The following is a 23598-nucleotide window of genomic DNA, read 5'->3' as shown; positions in this document are numbered from 1 at the left end:
AGTCCCCATTTGTGCTAGCTGTCACAAAGTCCTGAGATAGGGAGCTGCTGGAGTGAGGCTGGGCCATCCTCGGCTTGATTTGGGGCCTTTGGAGGTAGAGGAAGTAGGCTCTCTTCTCTGACTCTGAGAGGCACTGATTGATTCTTTCAGGATCTTAAGGGATTTGGAAGAGTTCATGCATCACCCATGGATGAATGATTCGTGTAGATGGGCCTTAGAATCAGATTAAGTGATTCTTAACCTCCAAACATATAGGGCTGCATAGAGATTTTATCTCTCCATCTCCCCACTAATCAGCCATAATTGTCCATCCAGTGCTTTTGTATATATAGATTAAGGACATTAAAAGACCATAACATCTTTGAAAAAAATCAAAATTGCTCCATGAGATTACTAATTCCTAAAGTGGATATTAACAGAAATGAGTGTGTTTTCCAAGGAAGCAATTTTCAGAACCAAAATTTAGGGCATATTTCTGAGTTCAGATAAAGTTTTGATGCTTTTATTCATCTATCATTCACTCAAGATGTTGCACAGGAGTTTGTTTTATGCTGAGCTAGGAAGCACACCTGCATCTGCACAGCTTAGCTGGCAAGTTTCAATGGCCTGGAAATCTCATTCAGCTCCTAAATGCTATGCCGCTCACTCTCCAACACTCGAAAAGTGGCAACGTATCACTGTTACGATGCTCTATGCACAGAATACACACCAGGGTATGTGCTCACCTAACTACCCAAGCTGGAGGCTCCATAAATAATGCAAATAAATTGTGCCACCTAGGTTCACAGCCCAGGGGAATCATTTTGCTGGGAGACTCAGCTGGGGCTCATTTTCACATCCCTCCCGATTGGATCACAGCTTCACAGATGTCTTTGGTAAGTAATTTGGGCAGTAATCATGCGGGATGTGCTGGCCTCTGTGTTTGTTTCCCCCTTGCTCTCTATAAATGTGATGCCAGATCCAAACAGGTGCAAATTTCCCTTCTCAGCACAATCTGCCATCAAAGGCACATCCATAGCCATTTCAGTTCAGTTCAGTTCAAACACTGTGATAAAACAACAGGCTCATAACAAGAGCTGTCTCATCCATTAGAGAAGGAGGATGGTGCCCCTGCCGGGTGGAAAGGAAACCTGGGCATAGTGGGGAAGCCCTTGTTGTACAGCCACCTCAGGATGTAGTTCTCTCTTCAGCCTCCTGTAAAATGAAAATGCTGATCCAGGGAAGTTAAACTACAAGAATTATACATTCTTCTTTGATCCCTTTTCTCACACTGAAGAAATCAGACATGAACCTGAATACTCTCTGATGGAACCTCTCCCAAGTTCTAAAACTGGGCAAACACAGGCCTCCCTTGTAAAATGAGCAAACAGAGAAACACTTGAACATAGAAAAAATGTTCATGGTCTCCAAAGAAAAGAACTCTTGAAAAAAGCTTGCTACAGGAAAGTGAATTTTGTAAGATATTAAATCCAGATTCTCAACAATAATGTGAGGAGATTATACTCATGAAAAAGGAACAATCTGAGGTTAGGGAAGACTACTTTTAGGTGAAACAATAATGGCCTGATGTAAAAATGTGATGGCCATACTGACTAGCAAGTTGGACAATGTAAAAAGCAGTGAGAAAACCAGTCAGCCAAATTCTGGAACTCACATAAGAGGCATATAGGTTAGGTCCAGGAGATTGAATAGGAAACCTGGGGGAGGAGAACGCATCGGACAGAGAGGAAGTGGTGACCAAATAAACAACAAAAGATAATTTTCTTGAGTTGAAGAAATCCTTGACTTTAATCCAAAACCCCACTGAACTCCAGAGAATATAAAAGAGACTCTCCTCATCATGTCTTGCTTTTCCATTATATTCCAAATATAAAGAAAAATCTTGCAATCATTCAGCCCAACAAACAACCAGGGGACATACTAGGAGGAAAATTCCTTTCGACATCAGACTTATCTTTCAATGATAAATTTCAGAAAATAGGGGAACGGCCTCTACAACATTTTGAGGATAGTGTGTCAAAACTGCTCCAGCTGCCAAGATATGGTTCCTACATGAAGGCCACAGAAATGTATTCTCAGTCATTCAAAGATTCAGAAAATATAACAGATTTATGCTTTCCTGAAAAAGATTATTTTAAGAAGTATTCCAGTCTCTCTGAGCATGGTATTATAAAAGCAAAGCCAAAAAAAATTATTACTAGATTTAATTACATGAAATCTTCAAATGTATACAATGTCCAAAATTCATAAAATTAAAAGACAAATGAAAAACTAGAGCAATATTTATAACATATAAGACAAGATTTAAATTCTCTAATAACAAAGAGTTCCTGCATATCAATAAGGAAAAAACAATTTAATTTTTTAATGATCAAGAACGTGACCAATAAATATAAAAACATTTCATCTTCAGTAGTAATCAAAGAAAAACAAATTAAAACAACAATGAGGTATCATCTATCATCTGTCAAATAAGCAAAGGTTAAAAAGTGATAAAGGCCTACTTTTAGCAAGAATATGGTGAAAGGGACATGTTCCTTCACCACTAATGAGAGTTTAAGTTGCTAGAACTTCTCTGACAGGCAACTTGACAATATGTATAAAGTGACATTATAATGTTTGTGATTTTAACAAGTAATTCTGCTTCTGAAAATTTCTCTTTAAAACTAAGGAGTCATTTGTTCGAGAATCTATGTACATGAGTATTCATCAAAGAGTTATTTATAAGAGCAAAAATGAAAAAAGAAATTCAAAAAACAAAATAGGGGATTAAGGGTGGAGTCAAGACGGCATACTAGGAGGATGCGGAATTTGCGTCTCCTCACAACAAGGGCACCTACCAGACACCAGTGGGGGACCACAGACACCTAAGGAGATGGGAGGAACCCCTAGCAACCGGTGATCTCTCCTTTTGGCTTGTTGCCCGCCCCCCTTTTTTTTTCTTTTTTCTGCTTTGGTTTTATTTTACCTTGTTGCAGTTGTTTCAATTATAGTTTTGTTTCTCCTAATTTTTTTTTTTTTTTTTTTTTTGTGGTACGCAGGCCTCTCACTGTCATGGCCTCTCCCGCTGCAGAGCACAGGCTCCGGACACGCAGGCTCAGCGGCCATGGCTCACTGGCCCAGCCGCTCCGCGGCATGTGGGATCCTCCTGGACTGGGGCATGAACCCGTGTCCCCTGCATTGGCAGGCAGACTCTCACCACTGCACCACCAGGGAAACCCTCCTAATATATTTTTTATCTTTCTAATTTTATTTTGTTTTTTATTCTTTGATATTGTACTGCTCCTTTCTTCCTTTTTTTTTTTTTTTTACCATGCCATGAAGCTTGCGGGATCTTGGTTCCCAGACCAGAGGCTGGGCCAGAGCTCCTGTATTGGGAGCTCCAAGTCCAAACCACCGGACTAACAGAGAACCTCAGACCCCAGGAAATATCAATTGGAGTGAGGCCTCCCAGAGGTCCTCATCTCAGCACCAAGACCCAGTTCTATCTAACTGCCTGCAAACTCCAATGCTGGACGTCTCAGGCAAAACAACCAGTAAGACAGGAATACAGCACCACCCATCAAAAAAAAGAAAGAAAGAAACGACAAAAAAAAGTTACAGATGAAAGAGCAAGGTAAAAACCTACAAAACCAAATAAATGAAGACGAAATAGGCAAGCTACCTGAAAAAGAATTCAGAGTAATGATAGTAAAGATGATCCAAAATCTCAGAAACATAATGGAGAAGATACAACAAACATTTAACAAGGGTATAGAAGAACTAAAGAGCAAACAGACAATGATGAACAACACAATTACTGAAATTAAAAATACTATAGAAGGAATCAATAACAGAATAACTGAGGCAGAGAAAAGGATAAGTGAGCTGGAAAATAAAATGGTGGAAATAACTGCCAGGGAGGCGAATAAAGAAAAAAGAATGAAAATAATTGAGGACAGTCTCGAGACCTCTGGTCCAACATTAAATGCACCAACATTTGAATTATAGGGGTCCCAGAAGAAGAAGAGAAAAAGAAAGGGTCTGAGAAAATATTTGAAGAGATTATAGTAGAAAACTCCCCTAACATGGGAAAGGAAATAGTCAATCAAGTCCAGGAAGCACAGAGAGTACCATACAGGATGAACCCACAGAGAAACACGCCAAGACACATATTAATCAAACTATCAAAAATTAAATACAAAGAAAAAATATTAGAAGCAGCAAGGGAAAAGCAACAAATAACATATAAGGGAATCCCCATAAAGTTAACAGCTGATTTTTCAGCAGAAACTCTGCAAGCCAGAAAGGAGTGGCAGAACATATTTAAAGTGATGAAAGGGAAAAACCTACAGCCAAGATTATTCTACCCAGCAAGGATCTCATTCAGATTCAGCAGAGAAATTAAAACCTTTACAGACAAGCAAAAGCTAATAGAATTCAGTACCACCAAACCAGCTTTACGACAAAATGCTAAAGGAACATCTTTAGGCAGGGAACACAAGAGAAGGAAAAGACCTACAATAACAAACCCAAAACAATTAAGAAAATGGTAATAGGAACATACATATTGATAATTACCTTAAATGTAAAAGAATTAAATGCTCCAACCAAAAGACATAGACTGGCTGAATGGACACAAAACAAGACCCGTATATATGCTGTCTACAAGAGACCCACTTCAGACCTAGGGACACATACAGACTGAAAGTGAGGGGATGGAAAAAGATTTTCTATGCAAATGGAAATCAAAAGAAAGCTGGAGTGGCAATTCTCATATCAGACATAATAGACTTTAAAATAAAGGCTATTACAAGAGACAAAAGACACTACATAATGATCAAGGGATCAATCCAAGAAGTTATAACAATTGTAAATATTTATGCACTCAACACAGGGGCACCTCAATACATAAGGCAAATGCTAACAGCCATAAAAGGGGAAATCGACAGTAACACAATCATAGTAGGGGACTTTAACACCCCACTTTCACCAATGGACAGATCATGCTAAATGAAAATAAATAAGGAACACAAGCTTTAAATGATACATTAAACAAGATGGACTTAATTGATATTTATAGGATATTCCATCCAAAAGCAACAGAATACACTTCTCAAGTGCTCATGGAACATTCTCCAGGATAGATCATATCCTGGATCACAAATCAAGCCTTGGTAAATTTAAGAAAATTGAAATCATACCAAGTATCTTTTCCGACCACAATACTATGAGACTAGATATCAACAGCACATTAAAAGGATCATACACTATGATCAAGTGGGGTTTACGCCAGGAATGCAAGGATTCTTCAATATATGCAAATCAATCACTGTGATAACCCATATTAACAAATTGAAGGGGAAAAACCATATAATCATCTCAATAGATGCACAAAAAGCTTTTGACAGAATTCAGCACCCATTTATGATAAAAACTCTCCAGAAAGCAGGCATAGAGAGAACTACCTCAACATAATAAAGACCATAGATGACAAACCCACAGCAAACATCATTCTCAATGGTGAAAAACTGAAAGCATTTCCTCTAAGAACAGGAACAAGACAAGGTTGCCCACTCTCACCAATCTTATTCAACATAGTTTTGGAAGTTTTAGCCACAGCGATCAGAGAAGAAAAAGAAAAGGAATCTAAATCCAAAAAGAAGGAGTAAAACTGTCACTGTTTGCAGATGACATGATATTATACATAGAGAATCCTAAAGATGCTACCAGAAAACTACTAGAGCTAATCAATGAATTTGGTAGAGTAGCAGGATATAAAATTAATGCACAGAAATCTCTGGCATTCCTATACACTAATGATGAAAAATCTGAAAGAGAAATTAAGGAAACACTCCCACTTACCACTGCAACAAAAAGAATAAAATACCTGGGAATAGACCTACCTAAGGAGACAAAAGACCTGTATGCAGAAAACTATAAGATACTGATGAAAGCAACTAAAGATGATACAAACAGGTGCAGAGATATACTATGTTCTTGGATTGGAAGAATCAACATTGTGAAAATGACTATACTACCCAAAGCAATCTACAGGTTCAGTGCAATCCCTATCAAACTAACAATGGCATTTTTCACAGAACTAGAACAAAAAATTTCACAATTTGTATGGAAACACAAAAGACCCCAAATAGCCAAAACAATCTTGAAAAAGAAAAATTGAGCTGGAGGACTCAGGCTCCTGGACTTTAGACTATACTACAAAGCTACAGTAATCAAGACAGTATGGTACTGTCACAAAAACAGAAATATAGATGAATGGAACAGGATAGACAGCCCAGAGATAAACCCACACACATATGGTCACCGTGTCTTTGATAAAGGAGGCAAGAGTATACAATGGTGAAAAGACAGCCTCTTCAATAAGTGGTGCTGGGAAAACTGGACAGCTACATGTAAAAGAATGAAATTAGAACACTTCCTAACACCATACAAAAAAATAAACTCAAAGTGGACTAAAGACCTAAATGTAAGGCCAGACACTCTAAAACTCTTAGAGGAAAACATAGGCAGAACACTCTTTGACATAAATCACAGCAAGATCCTTTTTGACCCACCTCCTAGAGTACTAGAAATAAAAATAAATAAATGGGACCTAATGAAACTTAAAAGCTTTTGCACAGCAATGGAAACCATAAACAAGACGAAAAGACAACCTTCAGAGTGCGAGGAAGTATTTGCAAACGAAGCAACTGACAAAGAATTAATCTCCAAAATATACAAGCAGCTCATGCAGCTCAATATCAAAAAAACAAACAACCCAACCCAAAAACTACAATGAGGTATCACCTCACACTGGTCAGAATGGCCATCATCAAAAAATCTACAAACAAAAAATGCTAGAGAGGGTGTGGAGAAAAGGGAACCCTCTTGCACTGTTGGTGGGAATGTAAATTGATCCATCCACTATGGAGAACAGTATAGAGGTTCCTTTAAAAGCCAAAAATAGAACTACCATATGACCCAGCAATCCCACTACTGGGCATATACCCTGAGAAAACCATAATTCAAACAGTCATGTACCACAATATTCACTGCAGCACTATTTACAATAGCCAGGTCATGGAAACAACCTAAGCATCCACCAACAGATGAAAGGATAAAGAAGATGTGGCACGTATATACAAAGGAATGTTAGCCATAAAAAGAAATGAAATTGAGTTAATTTTAGTGAGGTGGTTGGACCTAGAGTCTGTCATAGAGAGTGAAGTTAAGTCAGAAAGAGAAAAACAAATACCATATGCTAACACATATATAGGGAATCTAAAAAAAAAAAAAAAGTGGTTCTGATGAACCTAGGGGCCGGACAGGAATAAAGATGCAGATGTAGAGAATGGACTTGAGGACATGGGGAGGCGGAAGGGTTAGCTGGGACAAAGTGAGAGAGTAGCATTGACATATATACACTACCAAATGTAAAATAGATAGCTAGTGGGAAGCAGCTGCATGGCACAGGGAGATCAGCTCGGTGTTTTGCGACCACCTAGAGGGGTGGATAGGGAGGGTGGGAGGGAGACTCAAGAGGGAGGGAATATGGGGATATACGTATGCATATAGCTGGTTCACTTTGTTATACAGCCGAAACTAACACAATACTGTAAAGCAGTTATACTCCAATAAAGATGTTTAAAAGAATAGGGGAGGGCTTCCCTGGTGGTGCAGTGGTTGAGAGTCCGCCTGCCGATGCAGGGGACACGGGTTCGTGCCCCGGTCCGGGAGGATCCCACATGCCGCCGAGCGGCTGGGCCCGTGAGCCATGGCCGCTGAGCCTGTGCGTCCGGAGCCTGTGCTCTGCAACGGGAGAGGCCACAACAGTGAGAGGCCCTTGTACCGTAAAAAAAAAAAAAAAAAAATAGGGGATTAGATATTTAAAAATATATTGCATCCGCAAAATGAAATATTATGCAACTGTTAATACACATATTATAGACACATTTCTTAGCAAGAAAATATGTTTATGGTAATTTGTTAGGCGGCAAAACCAGGTTACAAGATAGTAATATATGGGCCAGTTTATGTGAATATATGTGTGTTCATGTGTACAGACAAAATAATTTGAAGGTTATAGATCAGTATGTTAACTTTGGGCTCTAGAATTCTGGATAACTTTTATTCTAATTTTTCTTCAATGAATTTTTGTTATGTATGTACCAAACATTTGAGGGATTGTTTTGTTTGGTTTTTAAGCAAATAGCTAAGGAAACCAGCTAAAGAATACTAAAGCATTACTTTTTTAATCTTCATAAAAGCCCTCTAACGTAGGTGTTATTACAACATAGCCTCACTTTCCAGACAAGTACTCAGAAATGTTGAGTAGATAGCCTAAGGTCACACAGCTAAGAGGTGCAGAACCACTTCCTGTCAGTATCATCTTGAACAAACCACCTAACCAGAAACTCTGTAGATGATGAAGGAAGGCCATGAGCTTCAGTGAGCTAAGGTCTGTGAAAAAGCTTTAGAAACTGTATGTTGGATTCAAACCATACAAAAGTAGATTGACACACAGCTCACGTGGTGCAGTGGTGGTAGCAAATCAGGCTGGTCAATGTCCTCATGCTTGACCTTCCTATCCCACACCTGGCCTCTGGAGGCTGAGGTGAGGGGTGCCTCTCGCTTTAGGGTTCCCTTGGGGAGGGCAGCCTCTCACTGGAGCTGGCAGCTCTCTCCACAATGTGCTAAGTCTCTGGGGAAGAGAAAGACCCATTGAGAAGATGCTTTAAGGAAATCATTCCCACAAGCCCAGTAGCCAGCCCCATCCTGGAATCCAGACAATTGGAATTTGGATTGTAGCAATTTTTTATTTGCTATTTGCAACAACAAATGAATTGAACTAACTGCAGATCAGCAGTTGTTGGTTTGGGTTTGGGTTATTTCCCACCCCACACCCATCCCTTTTTGGCAGTAAAGTAGTAGTTCTGAAAAGTGACTATGAGAATGACAATGAGGAACCCATACTGGTCATAATGGTAATTGGGATTCATTAGTATCATCAATATGTCAATAATGCTGTTGATGGTAGAGACAACACTACAGTTTTAGTGTTAGTTTGTCATCTGTTTCAAGCCTTTGATGTTCTAGGATTCTTAAAATATCTCTCCAGGGGCTTCCCTGGTGGCGCAGTGGTTGAGGGTCCGCCTGCTGATGCAGGGGACACGAGTTCGTGCCCCAGTCCGGGAGGACCCCACATGCCGCGGAGCGGCTGGGCCTGTGAGCCATGGCCGCTGAGCCTGTGAGTCCGGAGCCTGTGCTCTGCAATGGGAGAGGCCACAACAGTGAGAGGCCCACGTACCGCAAAAATATATATATATATCTCTTCAGGTTAATATTCCTCTCCAAGCTAAAAGTTAGCCTGGGCACTCCCAGCCTGGGCCACTTCTGTGGGATACCATTTGATAAGAATGAAAGATGGGACAAGAAGAATAAAAGACAGAGATTTTGCTCAGAAAGTTGATGTTGAAAATGAAGATTTATCACTGAGTTATTGTCAAAATAATGCTGTATACATACCCAAATCTCAATGACTTAAAACAATCGTCATTTCTTCTCACTCACACAGCTGTTCTAGGCTGGGCCCAGTTGGTCTTCGCTCCAAGCTGAAGCTTGGGTCCAGGTCTGCTCCACGTGTCTCTCATTTTTCCTTGGTTGGGCAGTCTATCCAGAGCATGCACTTTTCATGATAATGTCAGAAGTGCAAGAGGGCAAGGCCCTCACACAAACATATTTGCTACATCATGTGCACCATCAACCCATAGGCAAAGCAAGTCACATGGCCAAGACCAATAGGGAAGGAAGTAATCTGCCCAAAGTGAAAGAGGGAAGAGAGGGAATGTTTGCTCTGTTGCTTTGATCTAATCAGATATGTTAAATATTCAGTGGAGAAAAATAAGCAAATACAGAAATTATGAAGAAATTATGAAAATTTCCCTTGTGCTACCACCCAGAAAGAATCATTTTAACATTTTGGAGTATCAGATTTGTTTTTTTGTTTTTTGCGGTACGCAGGCCTCTCACTGTTGTTATCTTTTTTGTTTCTTTTTTTTTCTCTTTGCGGTACACGGGCCTCTCACTGTTGTGGGCTCTCCCGCTGCGGAGCACAGGCTCCGGACGCGCAGGCTCAGCGGCCATGGCCCACGGGCCCAGCCGCTCCGCGGCATGTGGGATCCTCCCGGACCGGGGCACGAACCCGTGTCCCCTGCATCGGCAGGCGGATTCTCAACCACTGCGCCACCAGGGAAGCCCATCAGATTTGTTTTGAAATATTCTTTTAATATTCTTCTTATTGGGGAAAAAAGAAGATATAAAGTCAACATTAGAACCAATTATGAGAATATTAAAAAAAAATTATCCCCACTATCTTAAACTTTTCTCTTCCCCAGCACTCTACCCTCACTACGCATGCACACACACACACACGTGTACACACTACGTAGTCACAAGAGTAGCAAGTAAGCAATTGGCAATGCTCCTTTTTTTTAAAAATTAGTACTAATCATAATCATTTTTCCACATTGCTACTTAGTCTTTTTACTCATTATATCTGTCAGTGTTTCATACTATCCTTTTCAGTGTACAAGCCATAATCCACGACTGGATATTAAGCTGATTCATGGTTTCGTTTTCTGGCCAGTATAGAACATACTCCTTTTTTTTTTACTTATTATTTTTTATTGAAATAACATCAGTTTGTAACATTATGTATGCTTCATATGTACAACATTATATTACAACTTCTGTATACACTACAGCATGTTCACCACCAAAAATTAGGTTCTATCCATCATCATACAGTTGAACCCCTTTACCCAGTGCCCATCGGCAGGTGCATGGATAAAGAAGATGTGGCACATATATACAGTGAAATATTACTCAGCCACAAAAAGAAATGAAATTGAGTTAGTTGTAGTGAGGTGGATGGACCTAGAGTCTGTCATACAGAGTGAAGTAAGTCAGAAAGAGAAAAACAAATACCATATGCTAACACATATATATGGAATCTAAAAAAAAAAAAGGTTCTGATGAACCTAAGGGCAGGACAGGAATAAAGATGCTGGCGTAGAGAATGGACTTGAGGACACAGGGAGGGGGGAGGGTAAGCTGGGACGAAGTGAGAGAGTAGCATTGACATATATACACTACCAAATGTAAAACAGATAGCTAGTGGGAAGCAGCCACATAGCACAGGGAGATCAGCTCGGTGCTTTGTGACCACCTAGAGAGGTGGGATAGGGAGGGTAGGAGGGAGATGCAAGAGGGAGGGCATATAGGGATATATATATACATATAGCTGATTCACTTTGTTATACAACAGAACTAACACAACATTGTAAAGCAATTATACTCCAATAAAGATGTTTAAAAAAAAAGAAAAGAAATGGAAGCATAGAGAACTTAAGGATCCTGCCCAAGATCGATCAGATCATAAAGATCAAAACCATGATTAGGAAAAAAAAGAAGAAGATGTGGTATATATATACAATGGAATACTACTCAGCCATAAAAATAAAAAGATGAAACCTTGCCATGAGCCACAACATGGATGGGCCTTGAGGGTATTAGGCTAAGTGAAATAAGTCAGATGGAAAAAAACAAATACCATATGATTTCACTCATATATGGAATATTTTTTAAATGCTCCTTTTTAAAAAAGACTTCCAGCTTTTAAAACATTATCTATAGAGTCTCTTCATTTGCACAGAGAATCAGGTTAGGTATAAGTACCATGCCTAGCAGACATCCATGATGTAAGTTGAGCTCAGATGTCTCCTGTTTTGGTTATTTGGGTTTTAATGTTTGTAAGCAAAATATCACTAAATCCTAACCCAGGACCTACCACGTGCCAAACACTGTGATAGGAGCTAATGACACAGAGGTGAAGAGGACGGGGAGAGCCCAGGGCCTCAGAGAGTTTCAGGTCTTGTGGGGAAATGCAAGTAAGCAAACAGGCAATTCCAGAGTGTGAGCTGCTGTGATGTACATGTGCTTCCCAAACTGGGAGGAAGGAGGCATCGGAGGCATCCGTCCCAGCAGACCTAGGAAGGAGTGTCTTAGGGGCTGAAAGAGCACGTGCAAAGGCTCACAAGTAAGAGGGTGCAGAGTTATGAGAAGTTTGGTGGGGCTGAACTGACATTGATCCAGCACAAGGTCTGAATGTAAGAGAAGAGCCTAGGAAGGTACATAGGAGCTGATCTCAAAGGACCTCAGAGCCACATTAAGGAACTCAGAGTTTATCCTGAAGGCAATAGGAAGCCGTCAAAGGGGTTTAAACTACGAAATAGCATCAGTCTGACTTGAATTTCAGAAAAATCACTCTGGTTTCAATGCGCAGGATGGATTACATTGGTGGGGGGCGTGGGGGAGGAAGGGGGAGCAGGCCAGAAACTCAGCTAGGAGTTTGTTATTATTCTAGTAAAAGTGTCCTAAGCTAGAAGAGCACCTTGGAAAGAAAAGAAATGGACAAACTCAGAAGTTATCTAGAATCAACAATGGATATATAGTTTTCTCACACCCCGCCTGCTCTGTGGACTTTACATCCAGTTTCTGAATAGCCCACCCTCCTCCAGCCAGATATCTCAGGCTGCGGTTAACTCAGGGCTGTTCCCAGCATCCTTGCATCTGGGGAGGCTGCCTGGACTTCATCTCCCCAGTGCATATCTTCCCTGCAGGGTCTAAGCCAGGCTTTGGAGACTCTACTGGAAGAGTCTGCCCTCCTACAAAACTTCTGGTGCTTCTGGTTCCTCTGCACCAAACTCCCCTAACCCTAGAGGTTGTAGTGGTCATATAATTTATTGCCCAAACTTGAGAGAAGAGGGATCATTACTGTTAATTATGTGAGGACAACAGGCGTTAACCCAGACCGGCCCAGACATATTGGGATATATAGCCACCCTACTGATGGCATGGAAGCCATTTGTGAAACTGACACCATGAGCCCAGAGGGGAATTTCAAGCCCCTAAATTATCTCTGTATAAAATAATCTTGGACTTTGAATCAGACATACCTGTGTTCAAATCCTGGCTTAGCCACTTACCTTTACTTATTTTCTCTGAGCTTTACTTTCCTTCTGTATAAAATATAAATAATGATAGATATTTCATTAGAAATTCAGGATGATTTTATAACAGATGTTAAAAACTGGACTATTTATTTCTACCTAACTTTCAAGTGAGAGCCTTAGACAATGTGGGCCAACTAGTCCCACCTTCCACAGTCAAATATTAGAAGGACTTCAGCAGGACCTGCAGAAGAAGGGAGTGAAAACCATTTCTGCAACCTGTAGCTTGAGGCTGAGAATCGCTAGTGTCAGTATGGCAGTGGGGTTCCGCTGTCCCCGTGGGGGAAGGGCAGGGTGCTTCCCCTCACTGTAGGAGGCCACTGAGGGACTTGGACAGGTGTCTTCGGAGACTGGGGTCAAAAAAGCTGGAGTCTGACACTCTTGTGAGTAATGTAAGGGTGGTGACTGAGTTATCAGGACAGAAAGAGTGTGTGTCCTGGGGCAAGGATATGGACCCCAGGAAAGGAGAGCCAACCTGGGCCATTGAAAATCCTGGAGAGGATTGCCTGGATTTGACCTCAATGTGGGGATTAAACTCCAGATGACCAGGGGCTGGAGCATGAAACTTAAGTGACTAGTGAGGATGAAGGGAATGTACCAACTCCACAATGGGATTTATTAATTCATTAGAAAATAACAATAAGAAACACATTAACATAAATAACATATTTTTATAACAACTTTATTTTCTGAAACAAACAAACATAAAGGCTAAAATAATAGCATTCTTTTCTACTTTTGTGAATCTCCTTGATATTTGGATAGAAGACAGCTAAATTCCCCTATCCGCTTCTGCCTTCAATCTATTTCTGTATCCATGTATGTGGCCTCTTGAAAACTCCATTGTATGCTTATGAGTGAATTAGAATAAAGATAAATCAAGTTTTAGTATTATGATGATAATAGTGATCTCATGAACCCTCTCTGAGGGTCTCAAAGATCCCCAGGGGTCCCCAGACTTTGGGGAGAACCACTGTCATAGCGTTTTCCCACTGCCTCCAATGTCCAAACTTTGAGGATTTACAAAAGAAAGATGTGGTTGTGGGATACTGCAGTGTAGTTTTCAAAATTCTTCGCATGTCAGGGAAGAGCTTGCACTCTAAGACAGACCGCTGCAGGGCAAAATGGGGAAGCCGTCAGCATGGTGTGGGCTAGTCCCTCAACCGAAGTATTTCTGGAGCACATTGGAATGTGCGAGGTTCCCCAAGAGAGCATCTCCGCCCATCAGACTATCCTCAGTCCTCACTCTGCCCACAGGTTCCCCTATTTGAGAGCCTTTTAGTGATGTCACCGCAAAGAGAGAAAGCCTCCAATATTTTGGCTAATTCAGCATGTGGAACCCTTTTAAACTGGGTTTCTTGTCACTGTCAGAGTCACCATTTATGAGGGGTCAGTCAGGAAAATGAAAGCATTCCAACAGAGGGGATTTAATATAGGGGATTGGCTACCCTGGTAGATTTAATACAGGGAGCTGATTACACAGGTATTAGAACAAAAAGGGGGATGCTGAAGTTATCAGAGATTAATCATTGCAAAAAGCAGCTGCTGACTGCAGGGCTAAGGAACAACGAGGAGGAAGAGGTATTACCAGAAGCTAGAGGGAGGGGTGCAGCTTGTGTCTGGACTACTGCACAGCCTGTACTCTGACTGCCAAGGGCACACAAACCAGCTGCTACTGAACCACTGAGGAGTGTGGAGAGGAGCTGGAAGTAGCACAGAAGGCTGGAGGCTGGAAGCTGCTGGGGGATGCCGACCTCAACTAGACGCCAGAAAATAGTTCCTCCTCTCCTTCTCTCACCCCCACTTGCCCATCTCCCACCTCCACCTCTCATTGGCAGGGAGACTCAGAGGAATCTGGGAAGTGTAGTTTTCAGAGTCCAGCTCCATAGCACAGAGCAAAGATTAGAGGGGTGGGCTTGGAGCCCAGAGGCCATTGGTGTTTACCCAGCACATGCTGCTCAAACCCTTTCAGATCAAGTCTGGAATCAGTTCCAGCCAGCACTGGGCACCAGAAAGCAAAGATGTCCAAGGGCATTGAAGTGTAGCAGAAATCTTATGTGTTGGCTCAAGGCTGGGTGACTGAAGGGGAACAACTGTCAGAGGCCAGTGCTGAATTCTCAACCCCATGGGCCCTGTGGATTCCGAGGCCTGGTTGGTGGTCAGCATGGCCTCAACCCAGTAAAGCCTCATTTCTTTACGTCCTTATTAACCGGGGACCCGCCTCACCCAGGGAGCACGCACACTGGTTGTTATTCAGTTAATGCCAGATCGTCCCCTCTTCAACTGCCTTTAGGAATCCTTCCCAAAATGACAGAAGAGGGCAACAGCCAGAAGTTGTCTTTTAAAGTGAAGCTGTGACCTTTTTCCAACCTGTTCAGCAGAAAGAGGTTCTGAATTTGGATTCTGTACCACTGACTGTGAAACTTGAAAGTACCCGCTGACCCCTAACCCCACCCTATAATCCCTCCATGATCTCATGTTCCACGAGGAATAGTAATGGGACCACCTCTTCCAAAGTGAACATTTGGCTGGGGTCTGACCGTGGGAATGCATATTATCAACCAAGACCCTTCGGGAAGCCCCAGCGTGTTTGGTGCCATTCCTTTGCTGTGCCAAGTAGTAAATCGTATTCTGGGAAGAGCAGTAAGTGCTGTAGAAAAACAAGTATTCATTGTTCATAATAGGCCATTCTGCCCTTTACGAGACTAGTCAACATGTCTTTGCCTTTGTCTCCCTATAAGGCAGAAAACACTCCTGCCGATACATCACCCCATCCCAACTGTGCCCATCGAAAAGGAATTCACAGTCTTGGGTATCTTTCCTGCACCAGTCCCCCTCCCCTCCTGCTCATGCCATCCTCTAATTAAAGCATCGCGGCACCCAAGAGGCCTGTTTACAGCTAATTAGATTAGGAGTGTGTTCATCTGGAAAGATATCTGTAGTTCAATAAAGAGAGTGTGAAGAATCACCCTCATGGTTCCACAGAAACTAAGGGTTCTGAGCCTCACTCTGCCCTCTTCCTCCTTAAAAACACCTTAGCGTCTCTCCAAGATGTCCTTAGCAGTCAGGTTCAACATGAGCTTCCCATATCACACAGAAGACCTCAACTTAGAAAGGTTTCAACAAAAAACAAAGAGCAAATCTGAAAACACTTTCATGCTCTCTTAGTTTTTTTTTCTTTCAAAGGAAAAAACAATCACAGTTTGAGTTGTTTTGTTGCAGAAGAAGGGGAGGTAGAGAGATCATCAAGGCCAGCAGTAGATGCTGCCCTCCTGCCTCTTCCCCATCTGCTTGAAAAGTATTTCCAAAATATTAAATGCTGCATTTCACTGAACCAGAATTGCATGTCGAGTTGCGGGGAGGCGGACAGGAAGGAAGGAGAAGTGATTCTGAAATACAATTTCCCAAATGTTTATTTTGCTAGCAAAGGCTGTTGCCTGTACTATTATAAAATCTTAGCACGACCCCTGGCAAGCTGTTGTCTGTAGGGTAAGTAGGCACAGATTGAATTTCGTGCTGTGTCAAGGACAAAATGTACCCTTAATCTGGCTGCAGAAAATGCATTTTCACCTGAGAGCAAAGCGGCTCCAATCTTCCAAGCCCCTATGCATTCTTTTCCTCTCTCTGAGATGATTTTGTAAATCAGCCTAGGCTACTCTTTATTAGCCCACAGGTGACACAGGCAGTATCTGAGCTCTCACCCTGCCTCTCACTAACCCGCCCTGCCTCCGCTCTCTGGATTTAGCAGTGAGCATAAAGCTTCCATTAAGCATAAAGGCTGATTTTCATGGTGCATAATAAAATATGGAAATTCTATCTCTGCTAACGTCATGTCAACTCCAGAAATATTAAGAGTCAGAGTACTTTTTTATTATTTTTTCCGATGAGGAAAAGCTGTTGTTTAGTAAAACTGGACAAAATTACATTTTCTGCTCCTCAGACATCTTGCAGGCTGGCAGATTAAAGATGCTAAACAATGAGGAGAGAAGCCCCAATCCTAGTTATTTCTCATTTATTCTGTCAGAAAAAGAGAGTTGTATGCCCCATGGTGAATCCTTTTCTCCAATAGCAGTCAGGCCACAGGAGACAGAATGTTCTTGGGTTGCCTTTCCCTGTTCACGGGCACAGGCCAGACGGGCTGTTGTCTTGAGTCCTGGTCAATTCAATGCCCTTTTCTTCTTGCTCAAGGTGAGCATCTGGGTCTCTTACCTGCCAGCAAAGTCAGGGGCTCTTGCAGGCTCATTCTTCTGAAAACATCAGTGATCTTAGCCCTCACTGCCTTCTGCAAGAATTAAAAAGACATAAACACTGGTTGTTATGAAAAACTACAAGAGGAAATTATTTTAAGCTCCATACTTCTGAAAGGCATTTATAATTACTCAGCCCACATGCCTGTTCCCCCAGCACATTAGATAGACATCTCCGCATAGATAGTGTGTCAGTAAACACCTGTGCAATCCAGTGTGTTGCTAAGACCAGAGAACAATCCCTCGCCCTCTAGTTAATTATATCTACCGTTTTGCTACACTCTCCCTCAAGTTCCTCAGCCATAAAATAGGTTTCATGGAAGTGACTCTTCATAGGGGGACATTTAGAATCTCAAATCAGTTGGCATGTGGGAAGAGGACAACCCTAGCATTTAAAAATAATTTTGGAAAGTTGGAATTGATTGCTACATACCGTTCACTCATTGGTTCCCTCAATGCCACTCCTGGGGGGATGATGAGGACAGCAATTACCCAGCCCAGCCCTTGCCAAGGTCTGGGGGTCAAGACTGGCTTCTGTGTGATCTTCGGGATTTCCTGCTTAAGGCAATGACTGGAGGATTGGTCAGAGGTAGGAGCTCAACCATCATTCCTAGAGGGAAATTATGAAATACAAGGTCCAAAGATTCCAGAAGCAGAAATTGAGGACAGCGTCACCAAGAATTTAAACCCTGATTGATAAAGAACCCAAAGGTAAGTAGATCAAGAAGAACCAAAGGGTATATATACACAATGGAATATTACTCAACCATAAAAAAGAATGAAATCATGCCATTTGCAGCAACATAGATGGACCTAGAGATTAGCATACTAAGTGGAGCAAGTCAGAGAAACACAAATATCACCTGATATCACTTATATGTGTAATCTAAAAAATGATATAAATGAACTTATTTACAAAAAAGAAATAGACTCACAGATATAGAAAACAAATTTATGGTTACCAAAGGGGATGGGGGGGCATAAATTAGGAGTTTGGGATTAACATATATGAACTACTATATGTAAAATAGATAAACAACAGGACCTACTGTATAGCACAGAGAGCTTTATTCAATATCTTGTAATAACCTATAATGGAAGAGAATCTGAAAAAGAATATATATGTGTATATATGTATATGTATGTATGTATGTATGTATAACAGAATCACTTTGTTGCACACCTGAAACTAGCACAGCATTGTAAATTAACTATAATTCAATTTTTTAAACAGAAGCACCAAAGAGGTCACGCTCTCACATTGATAACATATTAGCCAGCAAGAAGGAAGGGTAGTTCAGCACTTCTTAAAGGACTAATTATTAATCAAGGAGGGTATAGGCTCAGCTGCTGTGAAAGAAAGAATCTCCAAATTAGTGACTTCAGATGGAAATGTGCTTTCCTCTCATATAATAAGGTGTGACGAGAGTCGGAGGAGGGTACCTCGCAGAGGAAGGGCAGGGCAGTCAAGAAGGTCAGCATTTAGCTAATGCTTGACTGATGAGCAGTAAGTGATCAACAAAGACAGTGAAGGAAGAGGAGGAGCTTGTGACAAGCCTGGAGGTCTGAGGGGCTGCAGGTGGTTGAGTGGTGGGAGAGACAGGGCCGGGAGGAGAGGCTGGGGCACTTGGTGGTGCCACATGGAGGATGATGTTGAATAGCGGCTGTAGTCTGTAGAGCAGCCTTTCCCAAACTTGGCCAGTCACTGCAGCCATTTAGGGCACTTCTTAAAAATAAGAAGTCTAGGGCCCCACCACAAACCTACCCAAACAGGATCCATATTTTAAAGAACCTCCCCACGAGATTCTGGGATACACCGCTGAAGACTGCGGCACTAACTCAACTTGGAAGGATAGAAAGAGCGAGGTTTTGTGACAGCTTCTTGGTAGAAGGTGAAACAGAGGAGAGAAAGAAAATGAGATCATTTTTATGAGTGAGATAGTGGGTTGGAGAGCCCAGCTCAAGCCTGGTCATGAGGTGGCCCAGTAACGGCTTCCCATGTCCTCACCTCTGTAGCTTGACTGTGGACTTTGGGCTTCTTCTAGAATCTATGCTTGGATTTTACCTCTCAAAGGAAAACTACCCCCGCCTCAGACAAACAGCAGCCTACTGCTTCAGGAATGACTAAACCTTAGCAAAATCCGATGATGGTATCTTGAGTAGACTTTTATGATAAGCACCCTTTGTTGCTGTTTCTGGCCCTTAGAGGAGTTATTTTTTCTGTTTGTGAGAGAATTTTTTTCATTGACCCCATGAAAGACTGATTTGTGAACATGACATTTTTTAAAAATATTGACTGATTGATTGATTGATTGATTTGGTTGTACCGGGTCTTAGTTGCGGCAGGCGGGCTCACATTTTAAACTCTTGTTTTCTGACTTTTATGAATTTGGATACAGTTCTCCAATCCCTCTGGAAATGATGATGGAAGGAATTGAATTTGTAGAAAAAGTCCAACTACACAATGCATTTTCACTGGATATGGGGCAGTTAGATAAAAGCATCCCTCCACTCATTCATTGAATAAATAAATCATGGGGTTAGAAGTTAAATAGTAAATAATAGAAAAAGGAAAAGACTAAGAGGAGCTGACAAGGTAAAAATAAAAAGAGCTATTTTCAGGCAAAATGATGAAAGATTGTTACCTGCCATTCTGTCCTCTTTATATTTACTGGTCATATTTGCTAGAATTCTTTATTTGACATTATCTTCACTGCTCCATAAGTTTTTGGACTGGCATAGGGTCAAAGATGAAATGCTATACCTTTTCCCTGAAAATCACTTATTTAGCTCAAGTCGAAGTTTAGATGTGCATTGAATAGACATCATCCCTGGGGCTGAGCAGTTACTGTTACTGATCTGCTTATATGTAGTATGTTGTAGGCTGCTGAATTTAGAGGTAATTTGTTATATAGCAATGGATAACTGGCCAGTTTTGTGTTTGGGGTTGGTCGAAGTGGGGGAGTTTGTTGGTCTTCCTTGTATATAATATGATGGATTTAGCCTTGTGGTTTTACATATGGCATAGCCAATGCTTAAACTCTTTTTCCCTACCCCTCTTCTGCTGGCTCCCTCTTACTAACCTTACAGGACTTACACTGGATAACATTTCTTTCAAGATTCCTTCCCCAAATCTCCACATGTGGAATAGGGATCTTTTCTATTACCCTGGACTTCTTATGAATACCACTAATAGCTAACTTTTATTGAGCACTTACAATTCTAAACTTTAGGCATGGATTAGCTTTTCTAATCCTCTCAACTACCCAATGATATAGGTGCTGTTATTTGTCCATTCTATAGATAAGAAACTGAGTGAGACACAGAGGAGTTAAAGTCTTCCAGGTTACTCAGCTGGGAAGTGTTTATTTTCTGTGCCCCTCTAGACTGTGAGCTTCACGAATAAGGCACAGTGGTCAACAGAATGCCAGTCTGGCACTTGCTGTGTTTCTTAATCTCCTTCTCTCTCTCTCTCTCTCTCTCTCTGAATGTAATGAATTATAGGGCCCCAGGGACCTCAACCGCAGACTCGTCTCGCTGCACATGAGTTGCTAAAGTTTACAAATCTAACTCAGGGTTACATTATGTTCTTAAAGTTGTGTCTATATCAAAGCATTAGCTGTTCTGAACAGTGCTGCCTGCTCTAGTTAAGCCTGAGATTACAGAGGCAGAAACCCAATGGTTTGTTCTCTCCTTGTTCTCCCAGAACTTCATCTGCCAGGCCCCGCTGGAAGATAAACCTCCAGAGCAGCAGAGTGCACTGTTCTCTGTGGCTGCCTTTCCCCAGCACGTGTCAGGCCAGAACAGGCCCTGGGAACGTGAGTGGGGTGTGTGAGTAGGTGTCTGTGTAGGGTCCACATAACATCTCAGTACTTATCCCCAGAACACTCATTCTGCATTCTTTATAAATTATGCATGGCTTCCATAAAAGAGAAACACAGAGGAGGAAAAGTTGGAGACAACTCTAGAGATATCTATAGGCTTCTGAACTTCTTACCCGAAGCAGTGTCTGAGAGACCGTCCCCTCAGCAGGCAATCAGGAAGCCTCATTTTCAAAAACTAGCAAACCCAGCTTAGCCAATGTTGTGATTCCAGGAGATCTGGCAGCTTAAGGGAAAAGCAAGGACCAGGTACAACAGGGCTATCAAAAGCTGAGCTTATGAGGACCCCTGCCTGTTCCAAGCCTCTCCTTTCCTAGTTCCACCAGAACCTGGGTTCAAATCCCAGCACCACTGTTTACCAGCTCTGTGACTTTGGCAAGTTATCCAAATTCCCTCTAAGTTCCCTTCTCAGTAGTTTTTCTGGGCCCTGCTGCCCAATGTAAGGGATTCTTCCACCAACAGAAAATACAGAAATCCTCCGTGGATCAGAATGAGTGATGGGAGGTGCCATCTTAAAAGGACCTTTTTCAGTATCTCATTTGGGTTGAGGCATGGTCATTTAATTTACTGCTGTTTGTATGAGACCTGGGTACTTGTTCTTTTTTTTTTTTAATTTATTTTATTTATTTTTGGCTGCGTTGGGTCTTCGTTGCTGCACACAGGCTTTCTCTAGTTGCGGCAAGCGGGGTCTACTCTTCGTTGCAGTGCACGGCCTTCTCATTGTGGTGGTTTCTCGTGTTGCGGAGCACTGGCTCTAGGCGCGCGGGCTCAGTAGTTGTGGCACGTGGGCTCAGTAGTTGTGGCTTGTGGGCTCTAGAGCACAGGCTCAATAGTTGCTGCACACGGGCTTAGTTGCTCTGTGGCATGTGGGATCTTCCCAGACCAGGGCTCAAACCCGTGTCCCCTGCATGGACAGGCGGATTCTTAACCACTGTGCCACCAGGAAGGCCGTAGACCTGTGTACTTGTTCTTTTTTAAGAGGTAATATCCAGCTTCTGATACACAGTGGTTGCTCAAAAAGTGATTACACAATAAATGGTATACACTTGCCAATTATGACATAAAACATTTTTATGTCATTGATAAAATCAGAAGAAAACTTGAAGCAATGCAGTAGTTGATTTAATACTCCTTGAGTTTCTGATGCTCTTTACAAGTCTGGAAAATTTTTCTTGTTAAATATAAAGTCTTTCCACATATGCACATTTAAGGTACATTTAAGATGAGTTTCCTGAGAACATAAATGCTTAAGAGGAATAAGCAGGAGTTCGTGAGGGAGATCTTAATTTGCATATTTCCTGCCTTAAATGCCTGAAGTATCTCGAGTATAATGTTGCTTAAATAAGGCTTTTAGTGTTTAAGGTGATAGGACTTAAACATTCTCTTTTTGCTAAGGTCTATAAAACCTTTGGCTGTTACCTCTCATTTTTAGCTACCGAATTTCCTAAGGAAGAACAAATAGGTTGAGGCTTCCGTTTGTCTGCTCAAATCTTTTCTATTATCTGGCAGTAAACTTTATTCTTCTTAAAACCTGGGACGATCCACTTGGAAAGGGAGAGACTAGGTGATCCATCCTAAACATGACGCTTTACATAGTGTAGTCCTTCTGCTTGTCAACCTGCTTCTCTCACTGTCTTTTGATCCTCCCAACAGTCTTATTGAAGTGGATAGGATATAATGAGAGACGTCAGAGCTGGAACACTGGTAAAGCTACATCTTCCTTGATTTTGCACAGTTAGTAGTAGCAAAACCTTGCCATAACACCATAAGTGAAGTCGAAAATATTTAACCAGGAAAACACAAATTTGCGTTATTTCAAGGTTAATCAAATAACCAGGATACACCTATGCAGTTTACCTTCCTGGGCCTTCTAGGGCTCAAACTATGGAATGCAAACCCACCCTGATCCCAACTATAATTCAGCACCTGGTAGGGATGATTTCACAGATGGTGGGGGCTTCTTGAAGAGCAAAGGGTCCAGGATTCTCCCAGGTAGTTGAGACCATTTCTTCGGGTTGATCCAGAAAGATTGAGCTGGGAGAATCCTGGGGACATGGAGACCCCACTTCTCAAGACAGGGTGGCTGGCCATTTCCTCACCGGTCCTACCCCTTTCTCAACATTTTTTTCTTCTCCCACCAATTTTTTTACCCACCCCTGATTGAGAATGAGGGCTGCATGAAGTATGGAACCTATTTCCAGAGCGTCATATCCAAACCCACTTTGCTGGCACACTTCAGAACTACCATCCCCGCCATTATTATTCCAGGCTGCAGAGGGTATCAGACACACCTCCCTATGTCAGCAGAGTTCTTGCCTAACAACTTCTTCTGAAAGAGAGAGCGGACCCACCCAGAATCAGAAGCCCAGTTCCAAACCCAGTTTCCCAAATCTGGGCTTGTCATTGTGTGGATGACTG

At 41.8% G+C, this 23598-nt stretch overlaps 1 protein-coding gene across 2 annotated transcripts in view; it reads left to right on the top strand.

Annotated features, from left to right (window-relative positions):
• Nucleotides 1–23598, top strand: part of AOAH (acyloxyacyl hydrolase) — a 170150-nt gene that overhangs the window by 70397 nt on the left and 76155 nt on the right. For both annotated transcript variants that reach the window (XM_065883666.1, XM_065883665.1), the window contains one exon: nt 781–875. In XM_065883666.1, coding sequence (XP_065739738.1) covers nt 781–875 — 95 coding nt within the window. The remainder of the gene's footprint in view (nt 1–780; nt 876–23598) is intronic.

This window comes from Phocoena phocoena, chromosome 9, assembly GCF_963924675.1.
Source record: "Phocoena phocoena chromosome 9, mPhoPho1.1, whole genome shotgun sequence".
Taxonomy (NCBI): Eukaryota; Metazoa; Chordata; class Mammalia; order Artiodactyla; family Phocoenidae; genus Phocoena; species Phocoena phocoena.
The sequence above is the reverse complement of the archived record's forward strand: the minus strand, read 5'-3'. Positions and strand labels throughout refer to the sequence as shown.